Source organism: Barbus barbus (assembly GCF_936440315.1).
Source record: "Barbus barbus genome assembly, chromosome: 43".
NCBI lineage: Eukaryota > Metazoa > Chordata > Actinopteri > Cypriniformes > Cyprinidae > Barbus > Barbus barbus.
In genome coordinates this window covers 629,143-655,872 of record NC_136721.1, presented here as the reverse complement: position 1 = coordinate 655,872, position 26,730 = coordinate 629,143, and the positions used below count along the sequence as shown (strand labels likewise).

Here is a 26,730-nt window from a genome sequence, read left to right as displayed (position 1 = left end):
AGCAAAAAAAAATCTAAATATTGAGAAAATCGTCGACTTGTCCAAATGAAGTTCTTAGCAATGCATATTACTAATCACAAATTACGTTTTGATATATTTACGGTAAGAAACTTATACAATAAGTATAAGTAATATCCTAATGATTTTTGACATAAAAGAAAAATCGATCATTTTGACCAATACAATGTATTTTTGGCTATTGCAACAAATATATCCCAGCGACTTAAGACTGGTTTTGTGGTACAGGATCACACACACACATACATATATATGTTTAAATTTGAAATTAAAAAAAAGTAAAAGATGCTCTAAATATGAAACTGAAAGTGCCAGCAGGTGGCAGCAAGTCAGTCATTCATTCAACCAATCCATTCAAATGGCTGATTCATTCAGAAACAAAGCAAATGACAATAGCTGTGTCCCAAACTGAAGTGTGCGGACTCCGAAGTCCATATTTGAAGTGTGATTGCATCACAGCATCACGACGGAAGCTGTCCAAGTTCAGGATGCACCCTCCGAAGACCGCATTCCTAGGCCGATTGTGTCAACGTGGCGGCGAAACCTGCCGTAATTCAAAAGGACTTCAAATGCGCCCTCCGTTTCCGTTAAATAAAGTGTACATCTAATGGACACTTCGCACCCTACCATATCCCAGAATCACTTGCGCGTAGATTACGATGGAATTTATATTCAAAGAACATGGAAGATGAGGTCTGTGGGGAATTCACATTGAAATGTAAGTGTTGTGTTTTCATTTACTCAAATAACAAGTGAAACAAGTGTTAAAAGCGAGGGTTTTTTTTACACAAAGCCCACAAACAATAAGACAACCAGTATATAATAGTCTTTCCCTTTTTTGTGTTTTTGTAGGGCTATCATGCAAGATATGTCTACAAATGTTTTAACCAAACTTTAGCACTTTATTGTGCATACATGTCCTGCTGTGTCATATTTTCTAATGTTACGATTGCAAACCTGTGTAGATATTTCATAAGTGTTTCCATTTTCTCTTGTTTTAGGACTATTCTGGAGAAAATGAGCCTGCTGGGGAAAGACTTAAAAAATACAAAGTAAGCAAGTTAATAGACAATTTTGCTGAAGTTCATTGTGCTTTTGCTGATAACGGGCATGGTTTGCTCTGCCTTAGGATTGCAAGTGTCCTGGGACAGGTGAGGGAGTAGGTTAGGGTTAGTACTTCACTCGTACTGTGTCTTGCTAAAGACTCTATGGGAAAAAGTAATTTTTTCTCCTAAACGGAAGCCTTTTTCAATCACGCAGTGTAACTGCACGGCCATCAGTTTGTCTGGCTATATGCGGCTGCTTCGCCACAGGATTCAGATTTCTTATCCGACGATGTTCCTCGTTGATCTCTTCTGACGGAAGAGCCTGCTCACCGTTTACATGCCTCGCAGTGGAACGCAATCTTCTGCTCGGCTAATTCGCCACCTTTCCCGCACTTTTCATCGCACAGCAGTGATCCGGCTTCCCCTGCTGCCATCCAGCGAGCCCTATTAGAGCAAATTTCTAAAGAGCATATGCGGCGGCGTTGTTTTAAATGCTGCGCCGTTATTGCCAAGGAGCTGTCGGGCTCGACTGCCAACCTGGCCCGGACCCCATGACACTCAGGGAGTTGAGGAGCGCGACAGACCTGGCTTTACGCACCACCAAGGCCATGGCTCAGGCCATATGGCATTCCATGGCCAGTCTAGTGATGCTGGAGCGCCACTTATGGCTGACCTTGACGGAGATCAAAGATGCTGACACGGTCCAGTTCTTGGATGCACTGATCTCTCCCTATGGTCTGTTTGGGCTAGTGGTTGAGGGCTTCGCTGAGTGTTTCACTGAGGCACAGAAGCCATGCCAAGTCGTTCCAGGACATGCGACACTAACCTGCCAAAACGCTCTAGCTCTGCAGCTGATTCGAGTCGCCCCAAGTCTGCGCCGACTCAGCAGCCCCCGAAGCCTGCGCCTGCAGCTGCCGCCACCCCCCAACCAGCTAAGCCTGAGCCTCAACAACGTTCCCACTATGCCAAACGCAACCCGTTTCCGAAGCGACAGGGACCCCTGTCCAAGATAGCGCTGGATCCCATGCCACTGGCGTCGTCCTGATCTGAAGGTCAGAAAGAGGAGGGGGCCAAGTCTCCCTGCAGCTGGACCAACCACCAAGCTGCCTCTTGTGAGCCGCCAGTCACCCCGTCCAGTTCCGGGTGCGGTCGGAAATGTTTTTGCTGCAAACTCTGGGCCCGTTCAAGCACCCAAGCGGCAATACGCTGTTATAGTGATCAAAATAAAACACAAACAATTTCAAAAATTGAAAGCAGTTTTTCTCTTCCATTTCTCACGAGTACCATGTCCCCTTGCAGCGACCAGGCACCAACCAACCCCTGTCTTCCCAAGCCGAGGTGTGGTAAGCCATCCCCGGAGTGTCAGAGTGGGTTTTGGGCATAATAAAACAAGGCTATTCACTTCAATTTGCTCGGAAATCCCACGTCAATGGTCCCCACTTCAGTGCAGAGCGAGGGCACACACGTCCTGTCTGAGTGAGCTCAGCCATTACTTCCTTGTCCCCAATAAGGATGGCGGCCTGTGGTCCATCCTCGATCTAAGGTGTCTGAATTTTGCCCTCCCCTTCAGGCTGTCCCTGGCTCCACGAAAGTTTAAAAAGTGCATTGATCTCCTGAACCTAGGAGAAGACATGTTGTCAAAAAGCAAGGTCCCCTCAGAGGAGTAGAGGCTTCATTCACAGACGGTTCCGAAAATTTGGGAAATCTTTGGCAAGGCAGAAATAGACCTCTTCGCCTCAAAAGACAATTCTCATTGCCCAATCTATTATTCCAAGGACAGGGATGCGTCCAAGGACAATCTCCTTCTCTATGCTTTTCCCCTGGTTGCTCAGTTCCCGTAGATAATCAGGCGAATCAGGGAACAGGAATGCAGAGTTCTCCTGGTGGCCCCACTCTGGAAAAACCAGCATTGGTTGGCTGAGCTGTCATAGCTGCCCCATGGCCCATTCCCCTGAGGCGGGATCTTCTTTCGCAGGCGAACAGGACGATATGGCACCCGTGGCCAGAGCTGTGGGCTCTGAATTTTTGGCCACTCGACGGGAGCCTGCATGCCTCCCAGAGTGTGTTCTAAACACCATTTCACAGGTTAGTGCTCCAGCTAAAAGGCGCCTCAATGCTACTAAATTATCAGTGTTCTCCACCTGGTGCTCAGGCCACGGCGAGGACCCGTCCGTCTGTGACATATCAGTGATACGGTCCTTCCTGCAGGAGCTGTTGGATAAGAAGCACTCCCCATCCACGCTCAAGGTCTATGTAGTGGCTATAGCTGCTTTTCATGCCCCTATAGCAGGCCAGTCGGTGGTCAGAGACAATCTTGTTGTCTGTTTTCTGAGAGGGGCCAGAAGGCTGAACCCCCCCCCCCCCCCCCCCCCCCCCCCCCCCCCACTGTCCCTATGTGGGACCTGCCGACTGTTCTAAATGCCCTAAGGATCCTCCCTTCGAGCCGCTGCAGTCTGTTGGCCTCCGGTCCCTGTCATTAAAAACTGCTCTGCTGCTGGCGCAAGCATTGGTAAAATGTATGTGAGACTTATAAGTGCTCTCTGTGTGCCCTAATTGCCTGGAGTTCAGGCTTGGTGACTCTAAAGTCGTCCTGAAATTGAGGTATGGTTACATATTTAAGGTTACAATATGTGTCCACTCCATTCAGAGCACAGGTGATTACACTCTCTGCGCTTGCTCCCTTAGATGAGGACCAGGAGTTGAATCTACTCTGCCCCGTTAGGATGCTGAAGGTCTACATTGAGCATTGCACCCTGTTTAGGCAGTCGGAACAGCTCTTTGACTGCTTCGGTGGCTGCGCCAAAGGGCATCCAGTCATAAAGCACAGAGTTTCTAAGTGGGTAGTTGACGCTATATTTTGTAGTGTAATTTATTTGTAAATGTGCCTGAGTACATTCTGTTCATTTTGTAATTTTGTTTTACATATTCACGTGTAAATAAAAGACAAGTAATTATGTACATTGTTAATGTTTTTTTAATGCAGCTTATAATTTTTTCACAAAACATTCTTCTATATGTTTTTTTTTTTGTCCTGTAAAAAAATTATCTACAATTTAAAGCAAATAGTTCTATACTGTCACATCCATGTTCCTGTCTCTGTGTTTGTTTTGCTCCCTGTATGTTGTAAAACACCATATTTTATAGTGTTGCTGTTCTGTGAGGAAAAATCCGAAGCATCCGAAGGCCTCAGACTGCCCATACAGCTGTCACAGCTGCCACTGAACATTGAGCTTTACAATGTACTAGTTTCTTTTTTTTTTTGGCCTAACTGGCTAAAACAATTCAGGCTGCAAACTTGTCTACATATGATCACCATGGTCAAGACAATAAACTATGTAAAATCACACCTTTGTAAGATGTGAGCATTTGAACTGCTGTGTGCATGTTTATGTGGTTTATGAGGACACAAATGTGTATAATGACATGGGTATGACAGAGGTATTACAATATGAAGGTGGTTTATGAGGACACTGCCTATGTCCCCGTAATTCAAAAGGCTTAAAAAACATACTAAATGGTGTTTTTTTGAAAATCTAAAAATGCACAAAGTCTCCTGTGAGGGCTAAGTTTAGGTGTAGGGTTGGTGTAGGGCAATAGCACACACAGTTTGTTCAGTATAAAAACCATTACGCCTATGGAGAGTCCCCATAAACCACAAAAACCAACGTGTGTGTGTGTGTGTGTGTGTTTTGTAGTTTTTCATATGTATCATTGCATTATTCAAGTAAGCTCCAAGCCAATACCTGCATTTAGAGTTGTAATCTGGGAAGTAAAGACGCAGCAAACCAGTGTAATTTACCTGCCACGGTCTTGGCTAAGCTTGAGATCTGGTGAAACATTCCCACCTTCTCCTCTATTGCGATGTAAAATATAAAAATAAGCAGTTTTCTCCCTCGTGTTTGATTTTTTTTCCTTGTTTAGTTCCTAGTAGTGTCAGACTTTTGGTCCTGTTTTGCCCCATTGTTCTTCCTGGTTTTCCTTATTTGGTCAATTTCTGTCCTTGTTTAGGTCATTTTAATTCTGATCACCTGATCCTTGTTAATTTATTCATTAGTCCCTCGTTTGGTTCAGTATTTATAGCCCTGCTTTTCCCATTTCTTTGTCCTGTCTCCCATCGTTTTAAGAGGTTGTGTTTGCTTATTTTCCAACGTGGATTCATTTAAAGATGCTGTTCGTTTGACTATCTGCCTGATTTGTGCTCCTTTGAGTCTCTTGCCCCAGCAACCCATGACAGAAAACAGAACCTTTAACAAAAATGGACTTACTGGCTTTGCATTGTCTCATCACCTGCCAGAACAGATCACTGATGGAATATGGGTGGTGGATTCTGCAGCAGGGAGACTCTTCATTCTCCATCAGGGAGTTACAGAAGGAGTTCAGCCCAGAGTGTGCTTCCATCCCCACGTCAAGCCCAGAGAGGGCTCCTGTTCTCATGTCTTGCCCAGTGAAAGTCTCTGCTCCAGCGTGCCTCTCAGAGCTCCTGGATATGACACTCCCTCCAGAATTCTCAGCCCCAATCCTCTCTCCGTAGTTTGCTCCAGTTTCGGCTCTAGCCCCAGAGTTCGCTCCAGTGTCGGCTCTTATCCTCACCCCAGAATCCACTCAAGAAAGCTCTCCTTCGTCTCCCATGTTTTTGCTGGTTTTGTCCAGCTCTCTGTCGTCTCCTTTGTCTCCGCTGGTCCCAACCAGCTCCACTCCTCCTGAGTGCCCTCCAGTGCCCACTCCTCCGGAACCCATCCTGGCCTGCAAGGTCCTAATATCATTCACCTGTTCCTTGTTAATTTACTCATTAGTCCCTTGTTTGGTTCAGTATTTATAGCCCTGCCTTTCCCGTTTCTTTGTCCTGTCTCACATCGTTTTAAGAGGTTGAGATTGCTTATTTTCCTATGTGGATTCATTTAAAGACTCTGTTTGTTTGACTATCTGCCTCCTTTGAGTTTCTCGCCCCAGCAACCCGTGACAAGTACTTTAGCCCTGTGTACTCAAAGTAAAAAAATACTGTCATTAAAAACTGCTCTGCTGCTGGCGCAAGCATTGGTAAAATGTATGTGAGACTTATAAGTGCTCTCTGTGTGCCCTAATTGCCTGGAGTTCAGGCTTGGTGACTCTAAAGTCGTCCTGAAACCGAGGTATGGTTACATATTTAAGGTGTAAAGTATGTGTCCACTCCATTCAGAGCACAGGTGATTACACTCTCTGCGCTTGCTCCCTTAGATGAGGACCAGGAGTTGAATCTACTCTGCCCCGTTAGGATGCTGAAGGTTTACACTGAGCATTGCACCCTGTTTAGGCAGTTAGAACAGCTCTTTGACTACTTCGGTGGCTGCGCTAAAGGGCATCCGGTCATAAAGCACAGAGTTTCTAAGTGGGTAGTTGACGCTATTCTGCTCGCCTACTCTTACTTGGGCCTACAATGCCCTATTGGAGTAAGAGCCCATTCAGCTAGAGGTGTCACATCTTTCTGGACATGGTTTAGCAGCATGACCATTGCAGAAATTTGCTGGGCCTCGGTTTTATAACCTAATGCTTCCTGCCTTACAGGCAAGGGTTCTTTCTGTGTAATGACACGTTCCTGCTTCTGGAGTACCATTCTGAGTGGAAGTTTGGCTATAAAATGTTTGAACCTGTTCTGCCTCTGTTCCCCGTTTTGGATGATTAAAGACTGTTATTTGAGAATTCTCCTGCACATCTGCGTTCCTTGCTGCTTGCTCCAACTCAGTAGCAGAACTGTTACATTTAAATTACTGAAGTACTTTTTACAACATGGCTTGGGTTTAACATCAGAAAAACCGGGGTCTTCGGGAGGTGAATCTCTTGGTGAATGGCCAGCATCTCCTTAGTGACTCTGAGGAAAATGCGGTGGACAGTGGAACGAGGCATGTCAAACACTCTGGAGACCTCTTTGTATGATGTACCACTGGCAGACAGAAGAGAAACACCAGGGTCTGGATTGTGGCACCCCATCCATGTCATTGTTAACTTCTCTGAAGATCCAGCAGCCTCCCTGCTCAGCCCAAAACCATTAAAAAAAACTGCCCAGCGCTGGCACATTCAGCTTTATCCTGCAGTGCAGGGGTCTGGTCTGATTTAGGGAAAGAAGGAAAAGAGAAATTGTTTAGAGCTAAGACAATTAGTAGAACAAATATTGAGGTACTTTAGTAAACTACTTTTAGTAACTACTAATACCACATTGGGGAAAAACTATTAGTCATATTTAAAACCTTCGCTAAAGGAATAGTTCACACAAAAATTAAAATTCCAAACCTGGAACAACTTGAGGGTGAGTAAATGGTTACAGAATTTTAATTTTTGGGTGAACTATCCTTCAAGTAAAAAGTAATGTCTTGCATACTCTTATATACGCAATGTATTGAGAGTAAAAGTAAAGGTATACAGTATTGTTCTGAAAAAATAATTCATCAGGTTGGCTTTGCATTAATATTACTGCTGCACTAATGTGTATGTTGCATTGTACTTCTGAATATGTTCAAGATTGTTAAATTTAAAGTTGCCTTCTGTTGGGTAGTTTCATCTGCAACAATGCTGTATGTTGTAAAACACCATATTTTATAGTGTTGCTGTTCTGTGAGGAAAAATCCGAAGCATCCGAAGGCCTCAGACTGCCCATACAGCTGTCACAGCTGCCACTGAACATTGAGCTGTACAATGTACTAGTTTCTTTTTTTTCCGCTTAACTGGCTAAAACAATTCAGGCTGCAAACTTGTCTACATATGATCACCATGGTCAAGACAATAAACTATGTAAAATCACACCTTTGTAAGATGTGAGCATTTGAACTGCTGTGTGTGTGTGTGTGTGTGTGTGTGTTTTGTAGTTTTTCATATGTATCATTGCATTATTCAAGTAAGCTGGGAAGTAAAGACACAGCAAACCAGTGTAATGTACCTGCCACGGTCTTGACTAAGCTTGAGATCTGGTGAAACATTCCCACCTTCTCCTCTATTGTGATGTAAAATATAAAAATGAGCAGTTCTGTCTCCACCTATCCTGGCAGGATGGCAGCGCTCCTCTCGCACCGTTGCTATGTCACAGAGTGGTAATCGGAAGCTCAGGTGAAGCAATTAGGGAATCCTAAGAAGCCGGAGCATCTCATGCACTTCAAAGGGTCTTTTGTGTAGTTTGGAGGCGTGGCCGCACACTTTAGTTTGGGACACAGTTTCTCTGTATGAATGGCTCACTGAATCATTGACACTCGATTCATTCAATGATTGATTCAGATATAATTGTTCACTTTTTATCATGATTCACCATTTCTTGGTTTTCTGAAGAACTTTGGCCAGAGGTGTAAAAAGTACTCAAAATTTTACTCAAGTGAAAGTAAAGATACTCAGTAAAAATTTTACTCAATTAAAAGTACAAGTATCTGGCCAAAAACATACTTGAGTAAAAGTAAAAAAGTACTACTTTAAATTGTACTCAACTATTAAAAAAGTAGAAGTACTTTTTTTCTGACAGACATAAAGAAGTTTGGTTAAAGGGAGAAAACAAAACAAAATGCAATGGCAGAGGTCACACACACACAAACACACACACACACACAAACACACACACACACACACACACACACACAAACACACACACACACAAACACACACACACACACACACACAAACACACACACACACACACAAACACACACACACACACACACACACACACACACAAACACACACACACACAAACACACACACACACACGTACAACGGGGCTAAAGGCCCACCTTAAGAACAAATGTGCTATTCACTGCACGTAAAATGTATAATTGAGGAAAAAATATCATTCAAGCTGTTTATTTTGTTTAAAAGTCTTATAAATGTATGAGGTGGCAGGGGGCCTTTTACCCCACACACGGGGCATTGATACAAATACTTCAGGTACAATAATGTCTAAGATAATACTTGTTCAAAATAATCACTTTACCAAAGTTTGTACTGTTCTCTGCTTAATTTGAAAATAATAATAATAATAATTTTTGTTCAATAAATACAGTCATTAAAATGTTCATATAAAAAAAATATTTAAATGATTTTATGTCTGTATTTTAAAATAAGTAAAGATTCTGAAGGTATTGAAGGAGATCCAATAATAATTGAAAATATATTTACAGTAGTAACAACAAAATATATTTTATTATATGATATGATTAATATCATGTTTTTAAATATGATGGTTTCATTCTAAACATGATTATCTCTAATATGAACACCCAACATAATACATGATATTTATAACAACATAATATATGATATTTTCCATCTGAATCTAACCATGTCATGTCAACAAATGGAAAAGTCAGGCATCTATTAATTATCATGTTAATTACTGTGTATATATATATATATATGACTTTTATTTATCAGATGAACACAAACTAAGATCTAAATCATCTAAACTAAATCATCTCTCTTCTTATAAGACAAGTATGGGACGTCCAAAAATGGCACTTCAAAAACTACACAAAGTGAATATAACAGTAACTCATATAACCTCTGTTTATGAATCGATATTTTCATCTTGACCGTCGTGTTCACTTTGTGTTGTTTCTGAAGTGGTCCGGTCCCCTTGCATTTGCTTGTGTTCATCTGAAGAAAGAAAGTCATAAACGTCTGGGACGACATGAGAATCTTGATTTTTGAACACTTTTAATAAAAATGTGATGCAGAGGTTAGAAACATATTCCAGACAGAATGCAAGAATGGGTTGAATTAATAAGGAGAGTCATAAAATTAAAATATACAACATTAACGTTTTGAAAGGCCACTTTTTTGTGTTGTCTACGTCACTGTCTGAAAGGATAATTCATATTTTAATAGTTTATTTGGGCTTTTCCCAGAAAATATTGCTACATAATTATTTGTGACTAATTTTATGAATTAATGAGCAAATCATGTAATTATTAAGATTAGAAAAATATTAATGGAGAGTCCAAATTCGTACTCAATGTGTCACATAATGGCATTATTAAAACAACTTTTCCACTAAGAACATCACTAAACATGGATTACAATTAAGTAAACATGCAATGTTCATTTAAACGCTTTTTTGGAGATTTGTATATATATATATATATATATATATAATAATTCCCACAAAAACATTGATTATATTAAAATTTTCATCACTGATTTTATTTGCACTCAATCTTGTGCAGCCAATATATTACACAGCTAATGGCTCTATCAAAATAAAAAGTATAATGAATAAACTTTTTTGGGGGAAAACACAACTTTGCTTCCTCAACATGCGTCCTCAGATTCGATGGACATTTACCTGATGAACTGAAGTAGAACTGTGTGCTTGATGAAAACAATGATCACTGGTCTCACGTCAAGCGTGCACTTTTGAGCTTCCGTTTACCATATTTAATGCACATAAGATAAAATAAAAATGTAATGTACTTTTTAAGCTGAAATAAAATTGTAGAGAGTTAAAAGTACTGTTTTTTCTTCAGAAATGTAATCAAGTAAAAGTACTAGTAGTCAGTTTAAATTGTACTTGAATAAAGTAAAAATCCCCCAAAATAATACTTAAGTAATCAAGTAGAATTACTCAAGCGTCTGACTTTGACATGTCCATCAATGTGATCATAAGGATTTGTCTGTCTAATGATGTGTTTGTATTTTCTGATGAACAAAAATGAACTTTGCTCAACTTTGGATGGAATGTTTTGTCTCTCTTCATTTACAGATATGAGTTCTGTTGCCATGTCACTGGTGATGCTGGGGAAGTTTGGTCTGTCTGCAGCATTTTCAATCGCGTACCCTGCTTCCGCGGAGCTTTACCCCACTGTACTGAGGAACACAGCTATAGGAGCCTGCTCAATGGCATCCAGAGTCGGCAGCATATTGGCACCATATGTCATCTACTTAGGTCAGTAAACTCTAGTCCAGTGCTTCTCAAAGTCTGGACTCCGGTCTGGATCCGGACCTGGAGGGAATTCAATCCAGACCTGCCTCCATTTCGTATTTCAAGATCACAATTATATATCCTACTTTGATAAACGCACGTTGTACTTATAAATCATTAGTTCTGTATTTTTAATGTCCTTTTGGAGATGGTCCGAAATGAAAGCAATTGAAAATTGAAACTTTTCCTTCATGACATTTGTTGTCATGACATCCAGTGAGTGTATGATGTTTGACATAATCGGGTGACATTTCACCACTAATACGAGTATTTTTATTATTATTGTTATTATCACTTATGGCCATTTGACTTATAGCAGTGTCCAGTGTTTCCCATTCATTGAGTTATTTGTGGCACCCGTCACAATATCAAAACTGACCACCACAAATAGATTTTCCAAAAGGCTTATACATCGTTAATTAACTGAGCACTACACGCTTCAAAATTAAAATGCAGCGCGGATGTTTTTATATGAATATATCTTTGAAAATAAAGAAAATCTTTGATGTCATTTTCATTTCGTCTTTCCTGTAATGCCTGATAAAGTAGTGTTTGTGAGCGCAGTGCTGATTTGATTACAGACATCACCAGGGAAACCGCTATATCTCCCGCTCCAACGGCAGAGAATGAATTTGCATTTGCAAGTCTGCGGGAAACACCGGTGTCTGTCAAACATAAACAAAAAGCATGCTTCAGAACTGTTTGAGAAGGTGCTTAAGTTTTGAGCCATGTGTTATTACTATGAATTAGACTTCTATTATTACCATCTTGTGCCCTGCAATAATCATTTACTCAAACTCTCTTTTATGAGATAAAGGTAAAAAAGAAAATTGGCCAGAAATATCGGCCAAAAAATCAGCATCTAATATCGGCCATTGACTGCCCCTGATTTCTAAATATCGGCATCGGCCAGAGAAAAACCCTTATCAGTCGACCTCTATTGCAGACACTCAAATGAATTGTTTTGCCACTTTTACACTTGTTATTAATGTATTTTGAATACAAAGGGTACTTTATTTTTTTCGATAAATTAGTGTTTATTTGTTATGCATGTTATGTAGGCTACTGTATGTTTATTAAAAACAAGTTTTGTAATAACCAATTGTTCCGTTACGGACCTTTGACACTGATGAAAATTCAGATTTGGACCTTTGAACGCAGACTTTGAGAACCCCTTCTCTAGTCTGTACAATCTGTCTAATCTCCCAAATTCTGTATTATTTGTCGAGTTCCTCGAGTGAGGAACAATTCTGAATTTGAAAAATCCTTTGGGTTGAAATGTGTAAACAGGAAGGTCCACAGCATCACATTCACAGAAGCAAGTTTTGGGAATTTTCATCAACAATACATCATACTTTCTTCAAATTTGATTCATACAGTTTCCAGGGATTTATTTTGTACCAGGGATGGACTGGCCGTAGGGAGCGTCTGAACCTTTTCTGGTCAATCTGTGGGCCAATTTAGTTGTCAAATCTACATTTCTACACAAATGAAAAGAGAAAAATATTCCCGATTCAACTCAATTTTCAATTAGTTGACTTTAAGACCTGCAGTGGGTCAGAACTAATAAAGAGATGCGTGTCAGATCCGTGTTACATTCAGCAGCGGCAGCTCTTAAAGAAATAGCAGCCAAAAAATCGATGTGATGTATATTAATCAAAGATCAAAAGAAAAAAAAGAGGAAATCAATAACTTTGTAGCTTTAAAGGGACCTATTATGCCCCTTTTACAAGATGTAAAATAAGTCTCCGATGTCCCCAGACCATATGTGTGAAGTTTTAGCTCAAAATACCCCACAGATACATTTTTATAGCTTGTTAAATTTGCCACTTTTAGGGTATGAGCCCAAACGCGCTGATTTTGAGTATGACGCTTTAAATGCAAATGAGCTGGTGCTCCCGGAGAAGAGGGCGGAGCTTCAAGAGCTCAAGCTCAGGCAATACCAGGCTAGCCTTTGCAAATAAACGTTCCAGTATTAGTGCAAGCCTGTTATCTTTACAGAAAACATACTGTTTCAAAGTCAGTCATCTGATTATACTGTGCATAATTTGCATTTATGAATTACACAGATGGGAGCACGGTGGGATAAAAATAACAGCATAGCTGGTCTCATGCTATCACAAACTTTATAAGTCCCACTTCTGATTATGAGCTCGATTATGCAGCATTTAACTACTACATTCCTGTTCATGCTCCAGTCTAGCTTCACGGTCTCTCTCTCTCTCTCTCTCTCTCTCTCTCTCTCTCTCTCTCTCTCTCTCTCTCTCTCTCTCTCTCATTCAGATGCACATCTTGCCTTTGTTTTTGTTCCTAAGTTTTTTTGTTAGTTTTTTTGAAAGTCAGGTTTATTTTATTTTACAAAAACTGGATATTGAGCTGTTTTTTCCCCAGATAACCATGATTTAAAACAGTTCACAGCCCACACTGTTTGCCACACACATTTATTTTCATGTCGGGTCTTTTTCTAAATTGTCCAGATCTGCAGATGTAGTGTCTGCACTTCTTGCTGTTTGGCCTGTTAGTGAAGATTCCCCTGCATCTTCATCATCTGTTGAGTGTTCGTAGTTAATATCAAATTAAATATTCATTAAAAAAATGTGTCATTTTCTTAGATTAGCTAACATTAGCTCAGTAAATGATAAAAAAAAAAAACAGACCCGGCTAGAACAAGCGGAGTAATAAAAAATTGTGAAAGGGTGTTCTGATACCAGTACAATATCTCACGGTTCTCAACCAATCAGATTTTAGAACCAGAACAAACTGTAATATATATACATACATGGATAGGGATATGGGTAATAAAGCAGTGCTGTACAGAGGAAAAAGCAAAAGGCTGAGGGCATCTGGGACCAAAGTGGGGAAGGAGCCAGAGACTTCCAGTGGAGTAACAGGCAGTAACAAAACTGTGCAAAACAGAGGGGAGAGCAGTTAAGACAAGTCAAGTCACCTTTATTTATATAGCGCTTTTAACAATACAAATTGTGTCAAAGCACTTAACAGTATCAAATAGGAAAATAGTGTGTTGGTCATGCAAAAATACAATAGTAACGTTTCAGTTAAAGGCAGTTCATTGTTAAATTCAGTGATGTTATCATCCAGCTTAGTTCAGTTCTAATAGTATCTGTGCAATCAAGCCGACGATATCGCTGGAAATTATAGGTGTCTCCAACTAAGCCATCCAGAGGCGACAGCGACAATAAGGAACCAAAACTCCATCGGTGACAAAGGCAAACCAAACTGGCGAGGACCAATAGCTAAACAGACATGCAGAACTGACAGAAAAACACAGACTCAGAAGAGACTCTCAACAAAACCAGCTGAATGTGATAAACTGGCAGTGGGGCCATTGACTTTTAAAGGCTGGTACACACTAAACCGTCGGTGAGCTTCTGTAGGGCTAGTTTGTTTGGTGTGTTCCACACGTTAGCTCTCGTTGGGCTCACATCAGTGGCAGTTTGCTCATTCAACATGTTGAATTGGAGTTGGGGTCATCGGAGTGAGTGAGAACTATGATTGGATGTTCAGTTTAGCAAACAAGTTAGTGCCCACGAATTAAAGGCAGAGCCCATCCTAGACTTCTGGGGCCCTACGCAAAACGGGGTGGGGGGGTATGGGATGTGCGCGGTTATGAGTGGTTATGAACGAATGAATGAAACGCATTTGTCCGTGTTCACTCCGTCTCAAATCGCACTTGAGAAACAGTGTCTCTTCCGTGGCTGGCTATGCTTTCAACTCGTTTTTTTAGTCTCGAGCAAGAGACTTTACGACATTCACGTGACATGATTTGACAGATTTTTACGTAGAAAGGGTGACAGATGATCATTCATGTTTTCATAACCGCTGGCCAAATTCAAAAACAAAACTAAAATGAAATCATCTTTGAGAGCAGGTGGCCCTACGCTGCGAGGATCGGCTCTGATTAAAGGCAAAGTGATGAAAACGAGCAAATAAATAAAGGCGGCTCAGACAGAAGGCTGTTCTAATGTTACGTGATCTTACTAAAGTATCCTAATATGAGAATGTTTTCACAACAACATGAGTCACTTAAAATGAAGATTAATGAAGTTATCAACATAACTGTTGGAGAGAGTTGGGCAGTTTTCACTTAAGTTCCTCTCTGGCTGGACATAGAAAAAATGTGGCAGAGGTAAAATTGTAACATACTGTAACATAAATATTTTGAATGTCCTCTGTCAGCTGTAGTTATAAGAAATCATCTCAAACACAAAACCATAAAAATATGAGCTGTCTTTTTAGTTCTGGTCCATCCCTGATTTGTGCACTAGTTTGGTCATGTCATGTCTCAACAGTAAATTGAGAAATTTCCATAGTTTCTCCAGCTGTTCAGACCGAAGCATTTTTAAATCAAATTAAACTACACAGTGACCAATGCTTATCGACATAAACAATATAATGTTTCAAGTATCATAATTTCTTAAACATGCCTATCAGAACTATTTTTTCCATTTTTTGTTTGTTTTTGTTTTTTTGTTCCAGGAGGCTATTACAGATCTTTGCCATACATCTTAATCGGCAGTCTGAATGTCCTCTCCGGGTTACTCAGTCTTCTGCTTCCAGAGAGTCGTGGATCACCATTACCAGAGACTATAGGTCACATGCAGGCAGCTGGGTAAGAGCAGCACCCTCTGCTGTTTTTCTGTTGCGTTACCAGCTTTTTTTAGTCAGGGGTGGAGAACCTTGATCCTGGAGAGCCACTCTCCTGCAGAAAAAACAATACCTAACTGCATCCTGAAGACCTTGATTAGTTGGTTCAGGGGTGTTTGATTAGAGTTGGAGCTAAACTCTGCAGGGACAGTTTGGTTACATTGGTTACATTTGGAACAATTACAGCGAACAAAATGTGGGTGTTAACACATTAGGGCTTTTGTGCAAATATTCTTAGTAAATCACCCACAGTCCCATAAACTTGCTAGATTGAGTTAGGAAATGAATGCTCTTTATATGGGATCTTAGTAAATCGGGGCTCCATTTGAACATTATTAGCAGAATCTGTGTTGTTTTCTCTGTAATCATGAACATTTGATTGTTTAATAGCTCTGACAGTTGGTACACTGCAAAAATTATTTTCTTAGTATTTTTTTGTCTTGTTTTCTAGTACAAATATCTAAACATTATAAAATCAAGATACATAAATGAATTAAGACAGAGGTCTTCAACCCTGCTCCTGGGGACCCGCTGTCCTGCAAAGTTTATTTCCAACCTGCTTCAGCACACTTGCCTTTGTATTTTCAAGCAATCTTGAAGAGCTTGATTAGGTGCTTCAGGTGTGTTTGATTAGGGTTATAGCTAAACTCTGCAGGACAGTGGGTCCCCAGGAACAGGGCTGAAGACCTATGACTTAAGATAATACGTTTTGTTTTCTGAAAAATGCATAAAATGTTTTGTAATATTTGCTCAAAGCAAGAAAAAATCTAGCAATGAGGTAAGAGAAATGATCCTGTTTTCCCTTTGAATTAAGATTATTATATCAAGGTGCCATCTACAATAGTCATCTCCCCAACATTGTTATTTATCATTAAATGTTGTATATTATTCCGCCATACTCCCCCCTTCGTGCATCATGGCTGCAGCAGAGCAGATGTAGAAGGATGCATTCAGTGACGAGCAGAACTGGGGCCAGCCCTCGGTGGCATGGTGGCATCATGATGGGCCAGGATGTGTTCTGGCCTCTGTCAGCTTTTGGACTGCTGAGAAGTGCTGGGCAATGTCCTCAACAGTGTTGCTGAGGAGGACAACCTGGGAGATAGAATTGTCAAGAAAGCACACTTTGTCTGCATCCCGCATCTCTGCAAGGTTCAGCCAGAGATGCCGCTCGTAGACCACTAGAGTTGCCATCGGCCAGGCGATGGCCTACGGTGTGAGCTTAGTCACCCGGAGGGTGAAGCTGGTTGTCGTGTGCAGTTCCTGCTTCAAGCCCTTCCTCAAAACTACCCTCATGCAGTTCTTTCAATGCTTTGGCCTGGTGTACTTGTAGGATGACCATCACATGCAGGGTGGAGGCGGTCTGTCCAGTGGCTCTGTAAGCCTTAGCAGCCAGAGCTGCTATTACGTCCGCTAGGGGTGAGACGCAATAAATAATAAAAAATAAAAAAAAGACTTCCAGCAGGCCGTCAGATCAAAAAAAGAACCCAAACAAATCACAATAAATTATAAAGTAAATTTATTATGAATTACAAAAAAGAAACGAAACCCCAATAATTAGTGGATCTCCTAAAGGGACCCACAGCCCAACCAGAAAAATAACATTAAAGCAATACAATTAAATATAAAAGGAATTAATGAAGTGGCATTTTTCGTCAGAGAGACCCAAAGTCAAAATAACAAACAAAAACCAATCTAATCAAATACAACGACAATATAAATAACCTACCCCAAAGAAAAGAAAAATAAATACAACCAACCTTACCTAAACTACTCTAAACATAAACATCATGAAAAATGAGGTTTAAAAAGGCAGGTCTCTCCTACATTTCTACCACATTCCAAAAGAAAGAAAAGGACAAAAAAAACACTAGAAACACATTTTGGTCTGGCGGCTAACAGGAAGCCCGGAGCAGTGCGACCGGCCTGAAGTCACACCAACTCGCTTCTGAGAAACGGAAGAGGCTGATCATCCAATTACCGTTGCTAGGCGGCAACACTTAGCAAATCAGCGGCGATCTTGAAACTCAAGAAAAAGAAAACATCCAACAAAATACAAACATTATAAAACATAATTACACATAACGTAACAGCTGCCATCAGCTAACAGGCCTTGGATGGGATCCGTGGATGATTCATCCAGCTGGCGGGCATCACAACTTTGTGATCTCCTCATACATTTCCAGAAAGAAAGGCATCAGGGTGGGATGGGGTGGCTGTGAACTGTTTCCCACACCTAGGACTCCCATCATCCAGCAGCAAGCACTCAGGACAGGGCAGATGATTCTACTCCAGCCTGATGCACTTGGAGGCCTGGGAAAACCTGGGCGACTCGTTTTAGTCTGACTCCTAGGCCGTTTCTTTGCATCCTTCGGAGGTTACATTTGTAGGCTGCATACGTCATCAAGCCTGGTTTATTTCAGTTAACTGAGCATTACATTCGCGAGTCAAAAGCATATTACAACAACTTACACTTAACTAAGAATAATGGTCAAATTTATAACTATTCTAAAATAAGCTAAATTTATGATGTATGCAGCCTACAAATACGACCTCCGGAGGATGGAGCCTTCCGATTGAGAAACGGCCGATCTCAACAGGAGGATGGGGGGGGGGCACTAGTGCACCCCCAAAGCTGCGATCAACATCTGATCCTCCTTGGGAGTGTCTGAGACGTGCATCTTTAAAAAGACACATGCTGCCCATGTTGCTCTTTTAGCGAAAGTACTCTTTTATTTGCTGAAGCCCCCCGGGGGAATGGCTGCACTTATCTGTACAAAACTGCTGAATGTGCCATCAGAATCACCAGCAGCAAGGGAGTTTCTGCTTTTCTATTCTTTTAGAGGTGAATGGAAGAGTGATCGCTCAAACACAGGCTCTGAAGTAAAAATCTGAATGAGTGGAGCATGCCGGTCATCTCGTATTTCCATATGTCCCGGGGAGTGGCTCAGCATGCAAATTCCACTCACTAATTCTCATTTTCCTTTATTGTACTACTCAGAGGGGAGCTGAGCTCCCAATTAAGACCCCTAATATCAGTCGACATAATGTCGAACACTACTGGACATAAAGTTGATGTTATGTAGTGTCTTTTGAACTGTAGCAGTAACTGATTTTCTCTCATGTGCCAGATCTGAAGAACTGAAGAAAATAATCTACTTGCCAATTTAGAAATAATGCTGAGTGTTGATACAATTTTAAATAACTTTAGAGAAATTGCACACTTTTGTTGTAAACTGTGAATGATATATATTTTTCAGGTTCAGAAAAAGACATTGCAGTCCAGCTGACAGAAAATGTGAAGAGGAGCATGAGTCTGACGACTTGTAACGGACTATAGAGAGAATAAATATGAAAGATTTAACCCTTCACACCAAGGCTGGAACCTGTCTTGCTATTTGGGGGTTACATTCAGGGTGTGAACTACGGGGGAGCTGGGAGGAGCTCGGCTCCCCTTAATAAGACATGGGCTCCCCTGAAAACGTGATTTGTGAAATTTTGGGGGGTCTCAAAAAATATTGACAATGTGTTATTTTGACGTGCAATTTCAGTTTTGTGTAATGTGATCATCTTGGATTATTATGTGTGAAATTGCAAAAATATCATTCATTCATGCATGACGGCGATTTAAACCTAATTCACTTCAATAAAGATAAATATACATGCTATTCTTGTCATGAGCATCAAGGTGTGGGGCGCTGCGGTGCAAATTCATTCCACTCATGGTTAGTGCATGTTAACTCAAAGATTCGTAGGAAAAAAATAAACATTGGATTCAACATCGGCCGTAGATCTGTGCGCACAGTCCTTGAAATCCATTCTGGAGTTAGCATCATAGCATCATACAGCCACCATGGCAAAAAGAACACAAGGCAGTTTAATGGCACGACCGAATCACCTGCTGCAAGCCCTGTTAGCACACCTCCCTCCGGGATGACAACGCAAGAAGTCTTTGTAGAGCCCTGCATTTCGGCCCGGGCCCCGACTTTTTTACGGCTCTAGGGCCGGGCTTCGGGCTAATTTCCACGTTATAGTTCAGACGCGGGCCGGGCCTCGGGCCTGTTTTGGGTTTCTCCTTATTTTATATTGTAGATGTCTATCGATTAGTGATGAAAAACATCGCTGCGCTGGTGGAAACAACAGGAGACCGTGCCGCGACTGAGAGCAGCTCGATGGTGTTTAGTGTCCCGCAGCAGCAGCAGCTGAATAGTTCTGCCTTCAAATGCACACAATAGACTAAAGCTTGCTGAAAAACCCCAGCAAACATAACCATGAATGTGTCTGCGGGAAATAGTAAGGGGATATTTGAATGATTTACTAATAAACTAATGTTTTCTGAGTCTGTGTCGCAAGGATGAAGTTGCTGATCCTGACTCGCCGTCTCCTCATTAGACGCGCCTTTAGAGAGAAATGCATCTTTATTGATTATCATTAAGATTATAATAAAAGAGTTTTTGTTTTCGATTTTTTTTTTTCGTTAAGTAATAATTTAAAGCTTTCTATAGATATATTTATCATGTCTGTGAGGCATGTATTCTCTGCTGAAGCTCCTGTTCAAGACCAGACGGCAGAAAGCACATCATGTTTGTTTTCTTTGTTTTATAAAAGAGCTACCTTTAAATACAAGTAGACCCTTTACAGGTCCCAATGATGTATTACTCTTACCTTTATCAAAAAATAAATAAATGACGGCGTAGGCTATTTTAAGTTGTTTCCACTGAAAGCAATGCAAGTGTTTGCTGGTGCCTCCATGACCTGCAGAGCAGCTTTAGCTTCCACTCGCAGCACAAACTCAGATATAGATACATTATTATTATAGCGCAGGTTTAACGTTTAAACATTGTTATATGCTTGAACTGTTTTAGTATATCTATAGATTTTATTGAGACTGTTGGAGGACTTGTTGATTTTATTTTAGGCAAGTCGTGATGATATGAGAAGGCTAAATTTAGGCTATAATCAGCTCATGCAGCTGGCCGCTTGACTCGTTACTTTAAAAAAACAAAAACGTATAGGCTATTTAACGAACAAAAATGCTCCCATAGACACTGAAACTGTCATGCTGGTTATTTACCGTATGTTTGGCTTCTTTTTTTTATTTACTGAGTTATTTTGATGTTACTGAACACTGTTACATCTGAGACAGATCAACTTTTGTCATTTTAACAACAGAGAAAGCTCCTGAAGATTGGGATTATTGAAGTGAGGTTTTTTTATTATATATATATAGTTTCCCTTGTACTTTATTATTGTAATTATTTACCCAGACTGTTATCTGTTTTTGTTTGTTTGTTTGTTTTTACTGTACTGAAACATAGCCAATAGAAAGTTCATATTGAGTTGGAATGTCGTGAGTCAATCAGGATTTATTTTCATTAATGAGTGCTGTTAGAGGCGGGACTCAGAACCTGAGCAGATACATGCTCACTTCAGGGCTGCATCTTGCTGTTTTATGAGGCAATAGGCTTGTTGGAGATGAACTATATTAGCCTGTCACCGGCCGGCGAGAGTAGCCGCTTGCAGTCGGGGCAGAATTAAAAGCGGTGAGATCAAGCCTATGGAATGCCAAACCTGCCATAATTAATTAGGCCTAATTATAAATAAATAAAGAAATGTACAAAGAAATGTAAAAAAGCAAATATAAATAGATATATAAATAAGTGTACAAAGAAAAGTAAAAAAAAAAAAAAAAAAAAATGTGGGGAGACATGGAGTGGGTCAGAGGTCATGATTTTGACCACTTCACTGAGTTTTGTTTTGTAGAAAGCCTTTCTTTGAAGTGAATTTCATTTTGTATAAATTGTATCTTAATTATAATCAATGTTTCATCAACCAATTGTCTGGATTTATACTACGGTGCCGTTTAATGCTTGAATCTGATTGGCTGACGAAGTTCTAAGGTGTGCAATTATTTCCAGGGAAACGCACGGCAAAAGTAGTTCCAGGCAGGTCTTGACTGCATTACATGACCATATCACTTCGCCAAATTATTTGAGTTAGCCTATTTCAAAGGTCCTAAAAGCAAAAGAACCAAAACCCACAACTATACTGTCCAAACAAATAAATATAGTAAACAAAAGGGTAAAAACGACAGATCACGTCCATGATTTTGCCACAAAATTCCATTTAATGCACACTGTATCCCTCCGCGGCTCTCTCTCCCTCACTGACGCACATACAGTTTGCACACACGTTAACATAGCACTAATGTTGCTAGCACTACTCTGGTGATTTTATCAGTAACATATAACAACTTAAAAACTACATGACATCTCACAAGCGAGGTACCAACAACGGCGCTGTTCGTGAAGAAAATGAACTTAAAGTTTCACTATAACTAGAGACATTGCTGCGGAACACTATTGAGAGACGAGAAGAGTGCTGTGTTTGTGTGTGCTTCATAACCGTGCAGCCCAGGGGCCCCGTCGGTATAGCCTGCACTGGGGCCCGTCATGTTACGCCACTGTCATGGGTTAATATCACCCTAACTGTAAGTATACTGGGTGACATGATACATAGCCTATACATGGCTGTAAAACATGGTCCGGCCTGGATTTTTGAGATGTCTTGGGCTGGCAAACATGAACAGTAACATCTTCAATAGATCTCATAACAGTCACTCTGAAATGAAAGCACTTAATATTTTCCATTAATAATCACATCTACATGCAGCCATTCATCCACAATTGGACCAAGTGGACAGTGAAATTGATGTAAAAACGGATAGCAACTGTAACTGTATAACTATACAACAGCAACACTGCTTATAAAAAAAGCAAAACAGCAAGATTTATTTGACATCAAAACTAAAATGTAAAAAATGCCCTCTAATCGCTCTCATACTTGGATGTCACACACAGAACAGTCTATGTTAATATAATGGACCGGACACACATAAGTGAACTGATCAAATAAACAAATGTATTTATAGTTTGTCAGTTTTGAAGATGAAGTATTAGGGCCACTGCTGTCTCCTCTGGCGCACATGTTTTGGGGAATGAAGAGCTGGGGCTTCCTCCTCCTCCGCTAACGCTATCTTTTCGTACTTCTTGATCAGTCCATCGATATATCTGACGCTTTCTGTCTCTGTCCTCCTCCAGTGTGTCAGTCTTTCTCACTCGTGCTGCTGGCGGAGGGAACGGAGCCCGGCTCTGGATGATCCTCGGGCGGCAGTGTGGTCGGTGGAGGCGGATGGTGTCGTACCGGTGAAGGCCTTCTGCAGCAGCTGCTCCCTTCATCACATCCGACCTCTTGTTCATGTGTTTTTGTCTCACAGCGAAGAGCCGCTATAGTGTGTCACTGTGCCTCTCCACTCTTCCTCCAGACTCCAGATCTTGATTTCCAAATTAAATGCAAAAATTTACTTTCATCTGAAAAGCACTGAGCAACAGTCCAGTTCTTTTTCTCCACAGCCCAGGTAAGATGCTTCTGATGTTGTGTCTGGTTCAGAAGTGGCTTGGTAGCTCTTTTCCTGAAGACGTCTGAGCGTGGAGACTCTTGATGCACTGACTCCAGCTTCAGTCCACTCCTTCTGAAGCTCTCACAAGTGTTTGAATCAGCTTTGCTTGACAGTATTCTCAAGCTTGCGGTCATCCCTGTTGCTTGTGCACCTTTTCCTACCCAAATTCTTCCTTCCAGACAACTTTGCATTTAATATGCTTTGATATTGATTTATTTATAGAGCACAAGTTTAACACAACTGCAGTTGAGCCAAAGTGCTTTGCAAAAAATAACTGAATTTAAAAGAGAAAGGAAGGGGAGACAACAGAAAATAAAACAAGTATCAAAAATTAAAATTAAAGTGTCATTTCATAAAACACCAATTAAACTATTCAAAGTAGATACACAACATCACTCAAATGCTAAAGAGTAAAAATAAGTCTTTAAGGTATATTTAAAAGCATCCAATGATGGAGAAGCTCTGATGTTCAAAGGTAGACTGTTCCACAGCTTTGGGGCCACTGTACTGAGAAAGCTCGATCACCTTTTGTTTTACAACATGAACGGGGGACAGATCAAAGAAACTGATCACTAGATCTTAAAGACCTAGGGGCTGTATTGGCTTGATGAGATCACAAATATAATCCGGGGTATAATTATGCAATGTCTTGTATGCAAAAAGAAGGACCTTAAAGTCGACTCTTAAGTTTTATAGGGAGCCAGTGCAATGAGGCAAGGACGGGGGTGATATGATCCCTTTTCTTAGTTCCTGTTAAGAATCTGCTGCATTTTGAACCATCTGTAATCGAGACAGTGTAGATTGAGGTAGGCCAATGTACAAAGAATTACAGTAATCCAAACGAGAAGAAATTAGTTACTATTTCAAGGTCTTTACTAGAAATAAAGTGTTTCACCTTAGCCACTGATCTGAGATGATAAAGCTACTCTTTACAGCTGCATTCACATGCTTATCAAATTGGAGAGGAGGATCAAAATGGATTTCAAGATTTTTTGCATGATTGTGTAGGTTATTACTTAGAAAACCTAACTGTGTTTTAATGGAATTGTTAGTAGCAGCAGGGCCCAGTAGAAGCACTTCGGTTTTATTTTCATTCAATTGTAAAGAGCTTTTTGTCATCCAGGTCTTGACTTCATTAAGCACTCTGTGAACAGCCACAGCTTTCAGTAATGACCCTCTGTGACTTACCCTCTTTGTGGAGGGCGTCAATGTTCATCTTCTGGATCATTGCCAAGTCAGCAGTCTTCTTCATTATTGTGGTTTCAAAGAACAAGAGATACCCAGAATTTATACTGTCACTCTTAAAAATAAAGGTGCTTCAAAAGGTGCTTCAAGCAATGCCATAGAAGAACCATTTGTGGTTCCACAAAGAACTATTCAGTCAAAGGTTCTTTAAAGAACCATCTCCTCCTTACCTTTTTATAATCTGAAGAACCTTCTTTCACCACAAAGAACCTTTTGTGAAACAGAAAGGTTCTTCAGATGTTAAAGGTTCTTTATTGAACCATTTAGACAAAAAGGTTCTTCTATGGCATCGTGAAGCACCTTTATTTTTAAGAGTGGGATGGTCATTTATTGAAACTCAAATGTAAATATTCTAATATTTTGAGATACTGATTTTTGATTTTCATCAGCTGTAAGCTCTAATCATCAAAATGAAAACAAAAAACGTTTGAAATGTTTTACTTTACATATAATGAATTTAAAATATATGAAAGTTTCACTTTTTGAAATAAGTTACAAGAAAAAATTTACTTTTTCACCATATTCTAATTTTCTGAGATGCACCTGTATATGTTTTTATATCTTGATTTATACCCCTAAAAGAGCGACATATCCACTGAGATACAAACATTTAGAGACTGATAACAAAACATGTAAGCATTTAATTCATTTGTTTTTGCCATCAGGCTACAGAAGCGCTTCCCAGATGGAAGCAAAGTGAAGACGGTTACCAGGTGATTAGAGTCCTTGATGATTTTGACAGCTCTACTTTTGCAGCGTTTGAGGTAGATGTAACGGATGTAACAATAGCTGTTTACTAGCAAGTGTTAATCCTCTAAATTTGAACACTACAACTTCCATGCTTGAAATGTACTCTTCAGCACTGGAGATTGGGCTGTAACACCAATAACAGTGGTACAGTGGTCTTCATTTATTCTATAGAAACCACCTTGTTTAATCATCATTGTATAGTATGTTTTGCATAATTACCTCCTCCCCCGCAGGTCCTGGGTATGAGATTTCTACCTCACTGATGGACAACCAGACAGAGATGGAAACATCTTGGAACTTTTTTGATTAATGAGTTTTTGATCATCAATCATAGGTTTATTAGGCCATGTAGACCCACTTACACATTAAACATACATTTTGTGAAATGTATTTGACTTTGACATTACTTAATGAATTGTCATGTTTTCAGGCATCAGTGGATTAGCCTGCATGTCTGATCCAGTAACTAAGAAATAACTTTACTTCCTCAATATTAAAACAAAAACGTAAATGCATATAAATTGTTGTAAGTAGGCTATATATATATTTCAAAATGAAGCCTATATCTTTATTTTCCAATGTAGGTTATATAGACTACACACACATAATTTAATTACACAACTAATCTGTAAAAAACGTGTTTACAAATTACAGTTAGGCTACTTATGAAAATGTTAATGATTACAAAAGGGGTTACATTTGAATATTTTCACTCATACTCACACACACACATTCCTATCCATTTCTGTAAAATAACCCATTTATTTTATTTATTTATTTATTTAATCATGCAGTGAAATGGCTTGTGAGAGATATTTATTTTATATACTGACTCCAAAAATATCATTTTCAGTTCTAGTGCCAAAATAATTGTAGGCATATATGCTTCTGATAAAAATGTTATTATAAGCCTACACAGGATTTTTTTCAGAAGACCAGAAATCAAGAGACAAGCAATAGACCTTCTGGGATTTTACACTGTGAGCCTCTGATTTGTTCTGATCCACTGCAGGTCTTCAGGTAAAGCAGCTGGAAAAAACATCTACTTTATTATTTCTCTACTCCTTGGTTTTTCAGGCTTGTTTTACAGTCAGCTTGGTATTGTTGACAGCAATTAGACACATTAACAAATTGATTTTTTTTTTTAAGTGTTTGAATGAACCATACATTTGAATAACCCATTATACATTGCATCTTGTTTAAAAAAATAAAGTGACTCAACTCCTGGAAAGATGTCAATTTAATTTTTAAAGGTGTTCCCCAAACTTTGACATGGTCAGGAATTTGTAAAGTGTTGTTGAAATATTAATGTTGTTTCAATGTTAACTCAACACTGTTTTGTGATTTAGATTTAAGTGATTTAGAATCAACATCACATTGTAAGATTAATCAATACAAATGATTTTTGTGTTGTTGCTAATTTCAATATTCATTCAACAACATTGATATAGAATCAACATCATAACATTGATTCAATTACATTGTTTCAACATCTATTGCAGGTGCAAAAGTACCTTTGAACCGATGTCACTTCATAATGTTGATTCAATGGCATTTTCATTTATTTTCTGTTGAAATCTCAACTTTGTTTCAACGATTGCAGGTGCTATTGAATGAACATC

At 39.9% G+C, this 26,730-nt stretch overlaps 1 protein-coding gene across 2 annotated transcripts in view; it reads left to right on the top strand.

Annotated features, from left to right (window-relative positions):
* The window catches only part of LOC306862036 (solute carrier family 22 member 4-like), a 41,224-nt gene extending 17,785 nt beyond the window's left edge, over nucleotides 1-23,439 (top strand). Inside the window, exons 8-10 of one of the 2 annotated variants that reach the window (XM_079404623.1) lie at nucleotides 10,774-10,956; nucleotides 15,490-15,622; nucleotides 22,755-23,439. In XM_079404623.1, coding sequence (XP_079260749.1) covers nucleotides 10,774-10,956; nucleotides 15,490-15,622; nucleotides 22,755-22,863 — 425 coding nt within the window. In that variant the 3' untranslated portion in view covers nucleotides 22,864-23,439. Of the gene's footprint in view, nucleotides 1-10,773; nucleotides 10,957-15,489; nucleotides 15,623-18,914; nucleotides 19,322-22,754 lie in introns of those variants that run through there. The other variant, XM_079404624.1, reaches the window with a different exon arrangement.
* The last annotated feature ends 3,291 nt before the right edge of the window (nucleotides 23,440-26,730 follow it).